Source organism: Schistocerca piceifrons, chromosome 1 (genome assembly GCF_021461385.2).
Source record: "Schistocerca piceifrons isolate TAMUIC-IGC-003096 chromosome 1, iqSchPice1.1, whole genome shotgun sequence".
Taxonomy (NCBI): Eukaryota; Metazoa; Arthropoda; class Insecta; order Orthoptera; family Acrididae; genus Schistocerca; species Schistocerca piceifrons.
In genome coordinates, this window is record NC_060138.1 from 1,110,764,510 (window position 1) to 1,110,782,061 (window position 17,552).

Consider the following 17,552-nt stretch of genomic DNA (forward strand, 5'->3'; position numbering starts at 1 on the left):
AGGGAAGCAGTTCCCATCTCCTTGCTTAATATATGTGAGTAATTTCCTTCCCTTTTTTGATTTTTATGTTACGTCTGTTGGAAATAACATATGTAACAAACCACGCTATATTCACTGTCACCCACACTTCGGGCACAGAAGCCGGCACGCCCCTAGCCGGCTGTAAGCTGCGAAAGCAGTTGCGTTAACAATTAATCACTCTCTATAAACAAACAATGGAGTATTGTACACTACGTATAAACCAAAAGAAGAGATGTATTTGTTAAGATACTGGTCCTAGATTCAAGATGGGGGATGAATATCCTGATTTAGGGTTGCCTAAACCATTTCAAGTACGAGGTTCTCGCTACGAGGCTACGATCATCCGTCTGTCACATCCTCATCAAATACATCTGTATAAATTTACCTGTCTGTATACACTTTCCCTTTACACAACAGCTCTACAGCTACATTTTATTGTTTTTATTTTATTTGTTAATATTTCATTATCTGTGACTAGTTTCAGGGCCTGTAAATACTACTTACGTTTCTCCATATATTAAAGTGATCTCAAGAAGAATAAATCACTGCAGGCTTACTACTGATAACTACAGGAAATACTTCTCACCCTTTCATCACTCAACCGATCACTCACCTGCTATTTTTTCCCCAACTCTTCAAATTATGCATTTATGCAACTATATGCAGCATACTACCATCTTTCTATATAGTGGTAAAGGTAAAGGCTGTTTAATATGAATATTAGTGTTAACTGGAGCAGAACAGCATGTGTTAGAGGACAACTGTAGTAAAAATTCCTCAAATACAGTAAAGAATCTGTGGTAATAGTCTAGGATCAAAATATGGATTGGAGAACCAGCAAAACGTAACAGACATAAGGGTAAAGAGCAGAGGAGACTCATTATTCAGAAGGCCACATGAAAAAGTTGTGAACGTTCTCACCTATAAAAGTGCAGGCATATGCCATCCTCTGTCTGAGGCTTCACGATTGCAACACAGTGGACAAGTTAAAAAAGTATTGTGACACAATTTCTCTTTATGTATGTATGAATGGTATCTGGTGATAAAAATGATGGCTTATTGTAATTTTATCATTACATCGCACACAGCGATATCACTCAAAACTTGAACAAAACATTGAAGTTGCTGGAGAAATATAGCACAGTATTTTTACTAATGTGTGCATCAATTACCATTAATAATCTACTGCTTTTTGTTGTTTATTTTCCTGCACAAACCTCTAGCTTCTGAGCTTCAAACACTGGCACAATTGCACCATTTAAACTGAATTACGAACCTATGCATGCCTGCCACCATCCCCTGCTGGTTCTACTATCGTCACTTGGAGCAGTCCCCACCAACCGATACACGGTCTGGGTGAAGGCTTTCTCCAGACTGTCCCATTTGTCACAGCCCCCAGCTGTACACCATCTACATCTACATTTATACTCCGCAAGCCACCCAACGGTGTGTGGCGGAGGGCACTTTACGTGCCACTGTCATTACCTCCCTTTCCTGTTCCAGTCGCGTATGGTTCGCGGGAAGAACGACTGTCGGAAAGCCTCCATGCGTGCTTGAATCTCTCTAATTTTACATTCGTGATCTCCTCGGGAGGTATAAGTAGGGGGAAGCAATATATTCAATACCTCATCCAGAAACACACCCTCTCAAAACCTGTACAGCAAGCTACACTGTGATGTAGAGCGCCTCTCTTGCAGAGTCTGCCACTTGAGTTTGCTAAACATCTCCGTAACGCTATCACGCTTACCAAATAACCCTGTGACGAAACGCGCCGCTCTTCTTTGGATCTTCTCTATCTCCTCCGTCAGACCGATCTGGTACGGATCCCACACTGATGAGCAATACTCAAGTATAGGTCGAACGAGTGTTTTGTAAGCCACCTCCTTTGTTGATCGACTACATTTTCTAAGGACACTCCCAATGAATCTCAACCTGGCATCCACCTTACCAACAATTAATTTTATATGATCATTCCACTTCAACTCGTTCCGTACGGATACTCCCAGATATTTTACAGAAATAATTATAGTATAGGTCGAACGAGTGTTTTGTAAGCCACCTCCTTTGTTGATCGACTACATTTTCTAAGGACACTCCCAATGAATCTCAACCTGGCATCCACCTTACCAACAATTAATTTTATATGATCATTCCACTTCAACTCGTTCCGTACGGATACTCCCAGATATTTTACAGAAATAATTGCTACCAGTGTTTGTTCCGCTATCATATAATCATACAATAAAGGATCCTTCTTTCTATGTATTCACAATACATTACATTTGTCTATGTTAAGGGTCAGTTGCCACTCCTTGCACCAAGAGCCTAGACACTGCAGATCTTCCTGCATTTCGCTGCAATTTTCTAATGCTGCAACTTCTCTGTACACTACAGCATCATCTGCGAAAAGCCGCATGGAACTTCCAACACTATCTACTAGGTCATTTATATATATTGTGAAAAGTGATGGTCCCATAACACTCCCCTGTGGCAGACCAGAGGTTACTTTAACGTCTGTAGACGTCTCTCCATTGAGAACAACATGCTGTGTTCTGTTTGCCAAAAACTCTTCAATCCAGTCACACAGCTGGTCTGATATTCCGTAGGCTCTTACTCTGTTTATCAGGCGACAGGGTGGAACTGTATCGAACGCCTTCCAGAAGTCAAGGAAAATGGCATCTACCTGGAAGTCTGTATCTAATATTTTCTGGGTCTCATGAACAAATAAAGAGAGTTGGGTCTCACACGATCGCTATTTCCGGAATCCATGTTGATTCCTACAGAGTAGATTCTGGGTTTCCAGAAATTACATGATACGTGAGCAATAAACATGTTCTAAAATTCTACAACAGATCGATGTCAGAGATACAGATCTATAGTTTTGAGCATCTGCTTGATGACCCTTCTTGAAAACTGGAACTACCTGTGCTGTTTTCCAATCATTTGGAACCTTCCATTCCTCTAGAGACTTGCGGTACACAGCTGTTAGAAGGGGGGCAAGTTCTTTCATGTACTCTGTGTAGAATCGAATTGGTATCCCGTCAGGTCCAGTGGACTTTCCTCTGTTGAGTGATTTCAGTTGCTCCTGTTGCGCCTTCCATTAAGTTGTCATCTCAGTCTTCCCCTGTGACCTAGCCTCTCCTGTCTAAATATCCCACTTACCTACACGTCATTTTCATTGCCATCAGATTAAGTTTCCTCCCTGACCCATTCGTTTGCTTTACTGGCTCTCCCAGTCATTCCCAAAATATGTCTCCCTCAGTTTCAAATAGTGGAAAATCCAGGATGGAATACGGCAACATTATGAAAAGGATAGTAGCGGAGATGGTGAGTCACAGATAGGCACAACAAAAAGACTGTCGTCAGAAAGTAAGCTTTTGACCAACAGGACCTTCATCGGAAATAGACAAAAAACACACGCACACAAACATGACTACGGTCTCTGGATGCTAAGGCCAGATTCAGAGCAATTATCCTTTTCATACTGTTTTCCCTCAGTTTCAAAATCCAAGCCTCATCACAATAAGCCGAAAGTGTCAGTACACACTGGTTGTAGACCTTCTCTTTCAGAAATATAAGAAACTTGGTTTTGAGAACTCTACTTTGTTTACCACACAGCTACAGGTCAATTTTACTCTTACTTATTTTTTTCCTGTTGATTCAGTTGTTATCAAAATAACTACACCCCAAGATGCAAATTTTATATACATATAAATATAGCATGAGTTTTTCAATATATAGACAACTGATAGCGGTCTACAAAATGTTACATTTACCTTTGTTTGAAGTATTACACAATAACAGTAGCTGAGTAGCATAAGGGGAGCAGTGTTGGACTCTCCCCCCCCCCTCCCCCCTCCACCACCACCCACCACCACCCCAAAAAAGTAGCTGTTTCATTCTAATACCTAAAGCAAAAGCTAAAGCTGTGATCACACTAAGAGCTTGTCTAAACAAACAGAGTGCTTTACTAACTGTGGTCCTACTGGAGTTGGTACTCCATTGCTTTCCTCCAGCCCTTTAACTTCTTCAATCAGCCAATTATGGGCAGACTACAGTGCAACTCAACATTTTGCACATTAACAGTCATTGCTGCAGATGAAAGAAGCAATAATTTACACATATAAATCCTGCGACTGACGAGGATCGCAACCGAGATACATCGACTTGTATAAAGTAATTAAGGAGAATTCCCATATTTCTCAGTTTGTGTAGATGCTCAATAGTCACTATCTGTAGTTAGTGTATTTTTCACAAATGCCTGCAGTGGCTGCTTCTGCCTATTACCATACAACTTGACTTATTTGACATCTCTGAAGGCTTTCTTTTAGGGTGTGATGTGTTACAGAAAGTATGAACAAGTCCATCTGTTCACTGTTGAAGTTAATCTGCACTAGAGACAAACAGTACAGTGTCACCAGCCAAATGAAGGGGAGTTCCCAATAATAAACATTGCTTCTTTGTCTCTCCAGTCCAAGGATCTGAAAACTTCAACAAAGATTTCTGCGAATAGTATTGGTGATACAAAATCTCTTTGCCTGACTGCTTTTCCAATTTGAAATTTCTCACTATCCAGATGAAGTCTAATGGAAGCTGAATAATTATGTACTGTATGTATTATTCTGTACATTCAAAATTCTATTCTTCCCATCCTGTCAAAAGTGATGGAGAAAGTAGCTACAACCCAGATTCAAAATTTTATTGTAAAAAGCAGTCAAGTAATCAATTTAGGTTCTAACAAAAAAAAAAAAAAAAAAAAAAAACACACTGGGTGCAGTGAACAGTTTAACTGAAAGGATAAGCAAAATTTTGAATCGGGGTTGTAGCTACTTACTCCAGCACTTTTGACTGATTGGAAGAATAGAATTTTGAATGTGCAGAATAATACACACAGTACATTACACTCCATTGTTTGAAGATAAGCAAAGGATTAGATGAGATCTTACAAAAGCCACTGACTCTTGCTTACCTATAAATTAAACAATGGAAACTCCAGGTTGGAATACCAACAATGATTGGAAAGGATAGATTGCTATTCAACATATAGATGATGCACTGAGCTGCAGACAGCCACAATGAAAAGACTGTTACACATTTAGCATTTGGCCAAAGTCTTCTTCAGAGAAGAAACACACACACACACACACACACACACCTCAGGCAAACACCAAACATATAAGACCGCCATCTCTGGCAACTAGGACCAGCAGTCTGGTTTTTCTTTACTGGGGGAGGCTTTGGACGAAAGCTAAATGTGTAACAGTCTTTTCACTGTGGCTGTCTGCAACTCAATGTGTCATCTTTACCATGTTCTATAAATCAGATAAATATAGGATTAAGGACAACTCTATGGCTTATATTATACCTGCAACACAAAAATTAAAGGGTAACTGTCACTTCAAATTCAATAAATTAGGCTATTATTCTTCATGGAATACAGTGTCAAAAGGTGTGCCACAAGGTTCCATTCTATAGCCAATGTTTTTTTCCGTTCTATGTAAATTACTTACTGATACATATAAATTGCCAATTAGTTCTCTTTGAAGACAATACTTTTCTTTTAATAGAAGCTGATAATGCAGAAAATATTCTAAGCTCTACTGTGAGCACACTCAAAACACTAGAAAACTGGTTCCAGTTAAATGTGTTGAAGTTGAGTATTGCAGAAACCAACACAGTACATTTGAAAACCACACATTCAAAATGTGTAGAGCTTAAAATATAGCATAACAATCAGCTTATGGGAAAAATTGATATGATCAGATTCCTTGAATTAAATCTGAACAAGAAGTTAATCTGGACTATATACTTTTACATTCTATCAAATAAATTAAACAGTTTTCAGTTTGCAAATATGATAGTTATTTTGAATCATCATTAATTAGGTATGGTGTTCTGAAGGAGCACAAGAAAACTGTCAGCTACATGTGTACAGCACAATGAAAATAAACTTGTCACTCATTATTTTGAAAAATACAAATCCAAACCATTCCCTCCCTATACATTAGCAAAATTATAATATCATTATACAGGAGACAAAAACTATACGAGAAGAATCATTTTAGGCACACTTAAACATAAGAAATAAAGAGAATTTTATAGTTTCCACACACCAATATAAATTGTATGCACTGTCACCATGGCATATGAGGACGAAAATATACAATCAGCTAATAGGAAAAAAACATAACATGAAGCTAGGTCATCTAAAAATAAGGCTCCACAAGATTTTGTAAAGAACGTTTTACTATCTGGTACAAGAATTCATGGAGGGTAAATAGACAATGTGAGCTAGCTGTAACTCAGTAACAATTTTTTTTTCTATGACAAAACTGCATTATTATTAGGATATTGTTACTAGTAACAGTTCTCCGTTTCAGCTGAAACTTTACTAAAATGTTTGACTTGATTTACATTATTTATGTTCTGGCACTAATAAATTACAATTCACACTTCATATTGGCTGAATAAATGCTCTGTTTCTCTGAGAAAGTTAGTACAGATTTTGCTGAAACAAGCCAAAAGCTATCTCAAAATCTGAAATCTTGAAGTGGTAACTCAGTCATCTCTCCATCTTATAATTTTGTTCAAGACTTACAACAGTTCTACAGGTCCACACTTTAAATCCACCCCTAAAGCTACCTGTTGATGATGATTTTGATAAACATAGGTACATTACAGAGAGGAGGCTGGCAGGTCTCTACAGTTTCATGCCTTGTCTGTCTCCTTTCTTGCATAGCACAGTAGTTACAGCTATGTTGCAGTTTTGGGGAACTGTCATCCATTGCACACATTCAATGAACAAATTCGAAAGTCCCATTTGTATTACTTTTCCTCCATCATTCACATCGAGGGAAAAAAAAGTTCTCTCCTGGTGCCTTTTCTTTCTTCAAATGCTGAATGGCATTAAACACTTTGTGGAGATCGTCAACTACCCATGACTCTGGAACAAGGAGTACTCTACCTTTAGTCAGTGAGGTTTGGAACCGGTGTGGACTCTTGTTGTTGTTTGTGAATGCTCTGCTATGTTTCGTGTGATCATGCATTAATAAAGGATGTTTGGACTGCAAAAGGTTGGTTACTTCCATGATGTAGAAGTAGCTGTTCAGATTGCCCTCAAGAAGTAGGAAGTGAGATCACCTGTTATAGGCAATGGCACTTTAAACCATCACACCTGGCATTTGTCCACTACGCCGCTCGACAATACAGTCTGCCTGACTGCATTCACCGTGACGGCATCAAACACTATGCTGCAGGACAAGTTGAAATGGGACTTGTCCAAAAACACTACATTTAGCCAATCAGCATGCTGGTGTTGTCGTTCACATTCCTATTGCTTTGCTGGGTTCTGTCAATGCAAGCCGATGGAATGGCTTGTATGCCACCAGTCCAGCGCACAGTAGATGGCGTCGAACTGTCGATGAAGACACGCACACCTGTTGCAGTGCTCCAACATTGTGTCAACTCTGAACGAAGCTGTCCTGTCCATTACGGCCAAGCAGACAAGATTGCGGTCATTTTGCACTGTGGTCACATAGTGTCGTCCAGTACCCTGTCAGTGCTGTGTACAGCCCTCTTCTCTTCACTGGTTCCATGTACACCTCACTGTTGAAGTAGTATGCCCTGTATAGCCGCAATGTCAGAGAATGACACATCCGCCTGACAGAAATGAATTCTCCTGCTCCTTTTGAATGCACTAACATAATGATATTCCACCCTGTGATTTCGGTGAGGCATAGTGGCACTCAATTAAATGTTTCCATTTCATACAGCGGCTCCACACTGACTGAGCATTGTGTAACACTGACCTATTTTGTCGCACAGAAGTGGGTGCTGTTGAGCCTAAAAGCACACCACCACTCTGCCATTTAAATGACGTCCTCTTATTGTGGCGTGTTGCAGGCCACTGCATCTGAGTGTTTCACTTTTCACAAACAGGAGTGTATTTTAATGTGACAGGGTGTTGTAGTTGTCCCCTCCACTATTAAACACTACTCTGAGTTCTCCACATAATCTTTAATTCTGCAGAATGCATTACTTATATGTGTGTTTCAACTGCATTTTTATACATACACATCAAGAAAAGTTTTGCATCACCTCGGTTCCGAGACTTCCGGAACCTGTACAGAAAATTGGAATAGAGATCAACATTAACATCATTTCCGCCCTTTTTATTTCTCATGAAAACCACATTGCATATTGTATCACAACACAGTGAGACCTTCAGAGGTGGTGGTACAAATTGCTGTACACACCAGTACCCCTAATGGCCAATAGCACATCATCTTGCATTAATGCATGCCTGTATTCATCGTGGCATACTATCCACAAGTTCATAAAGGCACTGTTGGTCCAGATTGAACAGCAATTTGGTATAGATTCCTCAGAATGGTTGGTGGGTCAAGTCGTCCATAAAAAGCCCTTTTCAATCTATACCAGGTATGTTCAATGGGTTTCATGTCTGGAGAACATGCTGGCCACTCTAGTTCAGCAATGACTTTATCCTGAAGGAAGTCATTCACAAGATGTGCACGACGGAGGCACGAATTGTCACCCATGAAGACAAATGCCTCGCCATTATGCTGCTGATATGGTTGCACTCTCTGTCGGAGGATGGCATTCGCAAATCATACAGCTGTTACGGTGCCTTTCATGACCACCAGCAGCGTCCATAGGCTCCACATAATGTCACCCCAAAACAGCAGGGAGCCTCCACCTTGCTCCACTCATTGGACAGTGTGTCTAAGGCATTCAGCCTCACCGGTTTGCCTCCAAACATGTCTCTGACGATTGTCTGGTTGGAGGCATATGTGACACTCATCAGTGAAGAGAATGTGATGCTAATCCTGAGTGGTCCATTCGGCATGTTGTTGGGCCCATCTGTACCATGCTACATAGTGTTGTGGTTGTAAAGATGGACCTAGCCATGGATGTTGGGAGTGAAGCTGCACATCATGCAGCCTATTGAACATAGTGTGAGTCGTAACACGAAGTCCTGCGGCTGCACGAAAAGCATTATTCAATATGGTGGTGTTGCTGTCAGGGTTATTCCGAGCCATAATCCGTAGATAGCAGTCATCCTCTGCATGAGTAGCCCTTGGGTGGCCTGAGCAAGGCATGTCATCGACAGTTCCTACCTCTGTATCTCCTCCATGTCTGAAAAACATCGCTTTGGCTCGCTCTGAGACGCCCGGACGTTTCTCTTGTTGTGTGCCCTTCCTGGCACAAAGTAACAATTCGGACATGATTGAACTGCAGTACTGACCGTCTAGGCATGGTTGAACTACAGACAACATGAGCCGTGTACCTCCTTTCTGGTGGAATGACTGGAACTGATCAACTGTCGGATCCCCTCTGTCTAATAAATGCTGCTCATGCCTGGTTTTTTACATCTTTGGGAGGGTTTAGTGTCATCTCTGAACACTCAAAGGGACTGTGTCTGTGATACAATATCCACAGCCAATGTATATCTTCAGGAGTTCTGGGAACTGGGGTGATGCAAAACTTTTTTTGATGGGTGTAGGTCTATTATAGTAATCTTTCCAGATACTTGGGTAATTTATTAGGTAATTTTATTCCCTGACAGAAAATGCTGCTTTCAATTTTTTGTTTGTTTTTCCATAGTAAATGTAAGTCCAAACTGGCTTTTATTCCACAATTATGTACAGAACTACTACTGAAATATTTAATCATGTTTTCCCTAACATGAACCACAGATTGACAGATGTACTCACTTTGTGCAGTATGGATACCGCTTCTTTAAATAGTTCTTTGCAAATAAGTCCAACTATTACTTCTAATTATTATTCTTATGGTCCTTTTCTGCAGTTTGAAAACTGTATCCCTGTTTTGTGCCTTAGATCCCCAGAAAAAATACAATTCTCTGGTGCAGCAATGTCATGATCCACATTTCCTTTTTCTCCAAAATTGTGATTTCTGGTGTACTGCAGTGTGTTCCAAAATTTGATCTGTCAGAAGTCTGAATTCCCACAGAAATTTGGTACATTTGTTTTTGAATAATTTTTACGGATCGGTCCCACTTATTCCTTGGCAGCAGCAGATGATAATTTTGGCGTAAGTTCCAGTGGGTGTTTCACGCAACAGCATTATACTCTTCTTGTACTCAATGTGACCAATATTTATGCAACAGTTATTTCCTCAGCTTCTTACTTCTGTCAATTTCACCATCCTGTGCTGATGGCATTAGTACTGATGGGTTGTTCCTGCGCAATAAAAATCTGTCCTTCAGTTTCCTTCTTCAGGGTACCATTGGTCAGCAAAGACCAGGTCTTTTCTCATCTACTTTGCCTTCAATCATGTCCTTAAACTAACCATGTAACACTTTATTGTGTAGGCTGTCAGTCCAACACTAGAGCGCAGCCCCCTGGTATTGATTCTTGGTTTGCTGAATTCTGAGAAGTTTTCTGTTGATGTTTTCAGTCTGATCTGATTGTCAACTGTCTTCCACACACTCTGCCAACGCATGCTTTTCTTCTCACACAAGTGAGCAGCCTACAATCTTGCTCCCACTAGAATTGAAATTATTTCTGATAATCTCAATTTATTGAAATAATTTTACATACCATCTACTACAACCAGATGAGCAATATCCTCCTGGTCCTGTGTGTCAGCATGCAGAACTCGAACCTGGAAAATTAAATTACACTATCATTAATGGAATTATTTAATTTCCATCATTAATGAACATCCAGAGATAAAACACAAGACGAGATTAACAGTTAACAAAGTATTAAGTCTACAATTTTGCTTTGCTTACACACTGGCCACTGCTTTTGCCCATCTTTCAGGCAGCATACAAATCCTGTGGCAGAAGAAATAGGTGTCTTTTGAGGAAACCCACAAATTGATCAAATTTTGCACTCATTTGTACGATCGGAGATGCTGGTCGGCCAGGTCGTGAGCCATTGATCAAATAGGTGGTAGTCAGAGAGAGCAATACCTGGAGAACAGGGTGAGTGGGATAGGACTTCCCATTTCAATGTTTCTAAGTACATTTTGACGGGTTTTGTGACATGAGGATCAAGCATTGATATATTGCAAAATCACCTTTTCTGGTCTATAGCTCCATTTAGGCTGTTTGTCTTTCAGTGCTTGGCTCACACACAAAAATTGCTTTTGATAATAATCTCCTATAATCGTTTCTGTTGGTTTCAGTAGCTTTGAAAACCTTCTCTCTTCCAGCACTGTGCAGGTCTTCAAAGTCAAAGTCAGTGTTCTTGAAGTGCTGAAACCATTCTGTCACTAATGGGTGCCTCATCATAGCTCTTACCCAGCTTTTGAAGAGTCTCAGCCACAGATTTCTTCAAGCTAAAGCAGAAAACGAAAAACTTCCCACAAATGATGAGAATTTGTGTCATAAGCTGACATCTTCAATCGAGAATAACTATGATGCAATCACAAATCGACTAACATTTTGATGGCATTATGTTTACAAATGTCTAAGCGTATTGTATGACACCAAGACCTACCACCTGCACCGCAACTTGCCGCAACTGCCACCTATTGCGAAATGTATGAAACCGGAATTTCCCTATGGATGGAGCTAGCCGTCAATGTAGGGCCCGTGAGACTGCATCTGCAGCACCATCTGCTTTCCATAATGGCTGAAGACTAATGTCAACACACAGTAACCCAAGTTCCACACATTGGTATCGGTTACAAACCTGTAAACATGTCGAGTTTTGTGCCTATAAACGATTTGCGGACAGCACTGTTTTTCATTGGAAGAAAGCTGTTGCCGAGTCACTTTGAATGCTTGTCAAAGCTTTCAGCAAGCATGCTCTTGGGAAAACAGTGTGTTTCAAAAAATTCCAAAGTGGTGATTTTGACATGAGAAATGACGAGCACGGAAAACCACCAAAAAAGTTTGAAGACAGCGAATTGCAGGCCGTATTGGATGAAGATGATAAACTCAACAGGAACTCATGCAACAACTGAATATGATGTAGAAACCCATTTCTCTTCGGCTGAAATCTACAATAAAGGTGCAGAAAATGGGAAAACGGGTTCCACATGAACTGAACGAAAGACTGTAAGCAACTCGAAAGAGCACTTATGAAATGAAATGGTGCTCACCGGATAGAAAAGAAAGTTGTTTCTCGTTCAAATAGTGACAGGTGATGAAAAATGGATCCTTAGCGTCATAAATCATGGGTGAATCCAGGCAAACCATCGACATCCACTGCAATACAAAATCACTTTGGAAAGAACACAATTCTCTGTGTTTGGTGTGATCAGAGGGGTGTCAGCTATTATGAGCTGCTAAAACCTGGTGAAACTGTTAACACTGATCGCTAGCACAGCAAATGATCAATTTAAATTGAGCATTATGTGAAAAATGAGTAGAATATATAAAATCGCAACACAAAGCCATATTGTTCCATGGTAAAGCCCAATCACAAACAGAAAAATGGGTCAGGAAAACGAGTTGGAAAATACTAGGGCATGCAGCTTACTCACCAGACTTGGCTCCAACCTATTATCATCTGTTTGCTTCACTGGGAGACACTCTCACTGAACAACGTTTCGATTCCTATGAAAATGTACAAAAATGGCTCACTGACTGGTTCGCTTCAAAAGAAGACCTGTTTTGTTTTTGGCATGGCATTCATAGCCTGCTGTAGAGGTGGGAGAAATGTATAAATAGCAATGGAGATTATTTTGAATAAAATATCGTCTATGAGTTTCAAACAACAGACATGTAATCATTGCAACCAAATTCCAGTTTCAACTTCTACACCTAGTAAAAGTCAAAGGAAAGAATAATTCAAGCATTCACAGAGCCACATTTTTGACATAAATATCCCAAAATAGGGTAAACAAGTCATCCAGATTTTGTTATAGCTGCAGCAATAGGACTCAGTTTGCACTAAGCGCTTGTTCATTTTACTATGCATTTCTGAGTGGAAGTAAACATATAGGCCTATTAGCTTTCATGTGTGAGCTTCAGTATTTTATTTTTAATTTACTCATTTCTGAGTTCACACGAGGTTCACACCATGATAAATGTCACAGGTGACTGGCTCACTAGACTTAAAAAAATCTAGCTCAACAATGTCTGGATAATTGTTATATTACTTGCAACCACTCCATCAAAAAGATTTATTAATAATCATAAAAAACTTCTGCAGTATGGGAAACTAGCACCACTCATTCATTCAGCATTCACTACATTTCACAGACTCCATACAGGAGGTGCATACTGAGGGATGTGAACCAAGTCACAATATTCATCAACAAAGGACAAGTAAATGACAAAACCTTAATCTGCATATTGTATTAACAATAAACTATTACCATATTGCTTAACAGTATTAACATTTTTGCCACCTAAATTGAATCAAGTAAATCAAAAAGGAAGCTGCTACACTGAAGAAGCTGCTGCCGTCCCGGTCACGTAGCTCAGTGACTATCAGTTTTACAGCTAAATAACTGCAAGTCACTGGATCTACAATTAATTACCAATAGCTGTTGCAATAACAATCCACAGCTGGACATCAGCAACTCTAGGTTCCCGCAGTAAGTGTTATCTGACAGGATATGTACATTAAATCCTCCACAAATAATAATGATTCCCCAGCAAAGTCTGCATAATCTCATTACAATTGTTTTTAGCCACATTGCGAAGGCTACGACAGTTCCTGCTGGGTCCTGTAACCTGTCAGTATTACACGATGGCATGTTTCTTTATCTACTACTACAGTACAGCATTCAAAAAGCTGTCCATCACAACTTTCATTAAACTTGAGAGCCTCATACTTAATTCCATCTTCCACATATAGAGCCACTCCCTGTTTTTGTTATTGGTTTTATAATTGTATGATACTAGCTTGTATCCATCATGATGGATCTGTTCATTTTCAATGATTTCCACATGTGGTGGTCTCATACAACAAGTCTGCTCTAATTCCATATGCTCTTTCATTTTCCTGTAGGACATGAGAATTTCATACTTTTTATATACGGGATTTCAATTACAGCAGCCACAGTTCTCAGTTTCACAAAAAATTTTACTTTACTTACATTCTTACCTGGTGTCCATTCTTAGATTCGTTCACATGTCTAGTTAGTCCTACCATCAGCAAAACATTTGATGTGGACTTGGGTAGTTGAGTAAAGATGCAAAAGTTGTCAGCAGTTCCCAGAAAGCTAAAAGTCCCAATGGCTGAAACACAGGATGTAGGTTACTGCTCTGTACTGGAGGGAGCCTCAGGAACCTGTCGAATTAACTGTGGCACCTCAGCCGCTTTTGTTATTGCCTGGAACCCTGTCACTGCTGTCCCTTATGCTCAACCTCAGAAGTTGATCTGCTTGAAAGCGAGGACTGTGCAGTGAAGAAGATGTGGATATCTGGACACAGAATTTGTGTAGCGGCTGTGCAGCTGTCCCTCTACACCTCTATAACAGATATATGGCAACACGTCTGTATCACCAGTGTCAGGCAGAATTTGTAAACACATTTTATGTTCATGTACTATGAACTCAGATAATGATAATCTTCTCTACAGGAATCGACATGGATTTCGTAGAGATCTTATGCAACTCAGTTTGCTTTGCTAATATGAGAGATCTGGAAAGCCAAAGATTAAAGCTCCCAGGTTGATGTCATTTTATTTGAGTTCCAGAAAGCACTGAATTCAGTTATGAGCAAAGTATGACCAAATGGTTTATCAGACCAGTTCTGTGACTGGATTGAGGATTTCCTAGCACATAAAACTCAACACAAGGTTCTTAATGGGGTAAAATCACAAGTAACTTTGTACATACACCAATAGGACTGTTACCATTGACTATATACGTAAATGAACTTAACATCATCAAAGGTAAATTCAATCGAGCACACTAGTAACTTTTGACTCAGAATTGCTGGCCAGTACTTGCCTTGAAGCATTGGCGATGGCATATTTTATGTGCGTCTGTCTGCAGTCTGCACACTTTGCTTCTACTTCCTGCAATACATATTGGCAAACAATTTATTTCATAATTAATGACACGCAAATGGTCTGACGGATAATATACGAAGCTCCATAAGGCTATTGACAGCTTATGCTGTTAAGTGCATGAAAACCTGCAGAGGATCTTAGTTCAGGGACTGGTAGTAGACCTTCAATCTAAATAAATGTAACACGTCACATGTAATTGTAATTCCTAGGTATTTAGTCGAATTGACAGCCCTTAGATTTGTGCGACTTATCGTATATCCAAAATTTATCAGATTTCTTTTAGTACCCATGTGGATGACTTCGCACTTTTCTTTGTTTAGTGCTAATTGCCACTTTTCGTACCATTCAGAAATTCTCTCTAGACCATTTTGTAATTGGAATTGATCGTCTGATGATTTCACTAGATGCTAAATTACAGCATCATCTGCAAACAATCTAAGGGGGCTGCTCAGATTATCACCTAGATCATTTATGTAAATCAGGAACAGCAGAGGGCCTATGACACTACCTTGCGGAACGCCAGATATCACTTCTGTTCTACTCAATGTTTACTGTCTAGCACTACAAACTGTGACCTCTCTGAGAGGAAATCACGAATTCAGTCACACAACTGAGACGATACTCCATATGCACGCAATTTGATTAATAGTCACTTGTGAGGAACGGTATCAAAAGCCTTCCGGAAATCTAGGAATATGGAATCGATCTGAGATCCCTTGTCGACAGCACTCATTACTTCATGGGAATAAAGAGCTAGCTGTGTTGCACAAGACCAGTATTTTCTGAATCCGTGTTGGTTATGTATCAATAAGTCATTTTCTTCAAGGTGATTCGTAATGTTCGAGTACAGTATATGCTCCAAAATCCTACTGCAAATTGAGGTCAGTGAAATGGGTCTGTAATTCAATGGGTTACTCCTATTTCCTCTCTTGAATATTTGTGTGACTTGCACTACTTTCCAGTCTTTAGGAACAGACCTTTCCTCAAGTGAGCAGTTGTATATGATTGCTAAGTAGGGCACTATTGTGTATGCATACTCTGAAAGGAACCTGATTGGTATACCAATTGGACCAGAAGACTTGCCTTTCTTAAGTGATTTGAGTTGTTTTGCAACACCTGAGATATCTACTTTTATGTCACTCACACTAACAGCTGTTCTGGTTTTGAATTCTGGAATATTTACTTCATCTTCTTTCATGAAGGAATTACAGAAAACTGTGTTTAGTAACTCCGCTTTAGTGGCACAATCATCGGTAACATTTCCATCGCTATCGCGCAGTGACGGTATTGACTGTTTTTTGCCACTGGTGTACTTTACATACGACCAGAATCTCTTTGGATTTTCTAGTATATTTTGAGACAACGTTTCATTGCAGAAAACATTAATAGCATCTCGCATTGACGTCCGCACCAAACTTCGAGCTTCCGTGAAACTTAGCCAGTATTGGGGATTTTGCATTCTTCTGAATTTTGTGTGCTTTTTTCGTGGCTTCTGCAACAGTGTTCTGACATGTTTTGTGTACCATGGTGGATCAATCCTGTTTCTTATTAACTTATGCGGTATGAATCTATCTATTGCTGTCGGTACTGTATCTTTGAATTTGAGCCATATCTGGTCTACACTTACATAATCAGCTTGGAAGGAATGGAGACCCTCTTAGGAAGGCATCAAGCGAATTTTTATCTGCTGTTTGAAATAGATATATTTTGCGTATATTTTTAGTAGTTTTGGTTGATATGGTTTTGAGCCTCGCTACAATGACCTTGTGTTCACTAATCCCTGTATCCGTCATGACACACTCTATTAGATCAGGGTTATTTGTGGCTAAGAGATCAAGTGTGTTTTCGCAGCCATTTACAATTTGTGTGGGCTCATGAACTAATTGTTCAAAGTAATTCTCAGAGAAAGCATTTTGTACCATTTTGGAAGATGTTTTCTGTCTACCACCGGCTTTGGACGTAAATTTTCACCAACAAATCGAGGGTAGATTGAAGTCTCCACCAATTATAACTGTATGAATGGGGTACTTATTTGTAATGAGATTCAAGTTTCCTCTGAATCTTTCAGTTATTATATCATCTGAGTCAGGGGGTCAGTAGAAGGAGCCAATTATTATTTTGATAGGACTGTTGAGTACAACCTCTACCCATAGTAATTCGCAGGAACTATCTATATCAACTTCACTACAAGATAAACTACTACCAACAGACACAAACATACCACCACCTACTTTATTTATCTATCCTTTCTGAACATGGTTTGCGCCTATGTAAAAATTTCAGCAGAATTTATCTCCGGTTTTAGCCAGCTATCTGTTCCTATAACAATTTCAGCTTCAGTGCTTTCTATCAGTGCTTGAAGTTCTGGTACTTTTCCAACATAGCTACAACAATTTACAACTACAATACTGACTGTTGCTTGGTCGATTCGTGTCGTTTCTTTGCCCTGTACCCTTTGAGACTGGGGTCCTTTTTGATCTTTCCTGAGACTGTCTAACCTAAAAAACCGCCCAGTCCATGCCACTCAGCCCCTGCTACCCGTGTAGCCACCTCCTGTGTGTAGTGGAC

At 39.8% G+C, this 17,552-nt stretch overlaps 1 protein-coding gene across 2 annotated transcripts in view; it reads right to left on the reverse strand.

Annotated features, from left to right (window-relative positions):
• Window positions 1-17,552, reverse strand: part of LOC124776906 — a 213,864-nt gene that overhangs the window by 172,268 nt on the left and 24,044 nt on the right. For both annotated transcript variants that reach the window (XM_047252121.1, XM_047252112.1), the window contains exon 2: window positions 10,605-10,668. In XM_047252121.1, coding sequence (XP_047108077.1) covers window positions 10,605-10,668 — 64 coding nt within the window. The remainder of the gene's footprint in view (window positions 1-10,604; window positions 10,669-17,552) is intronic.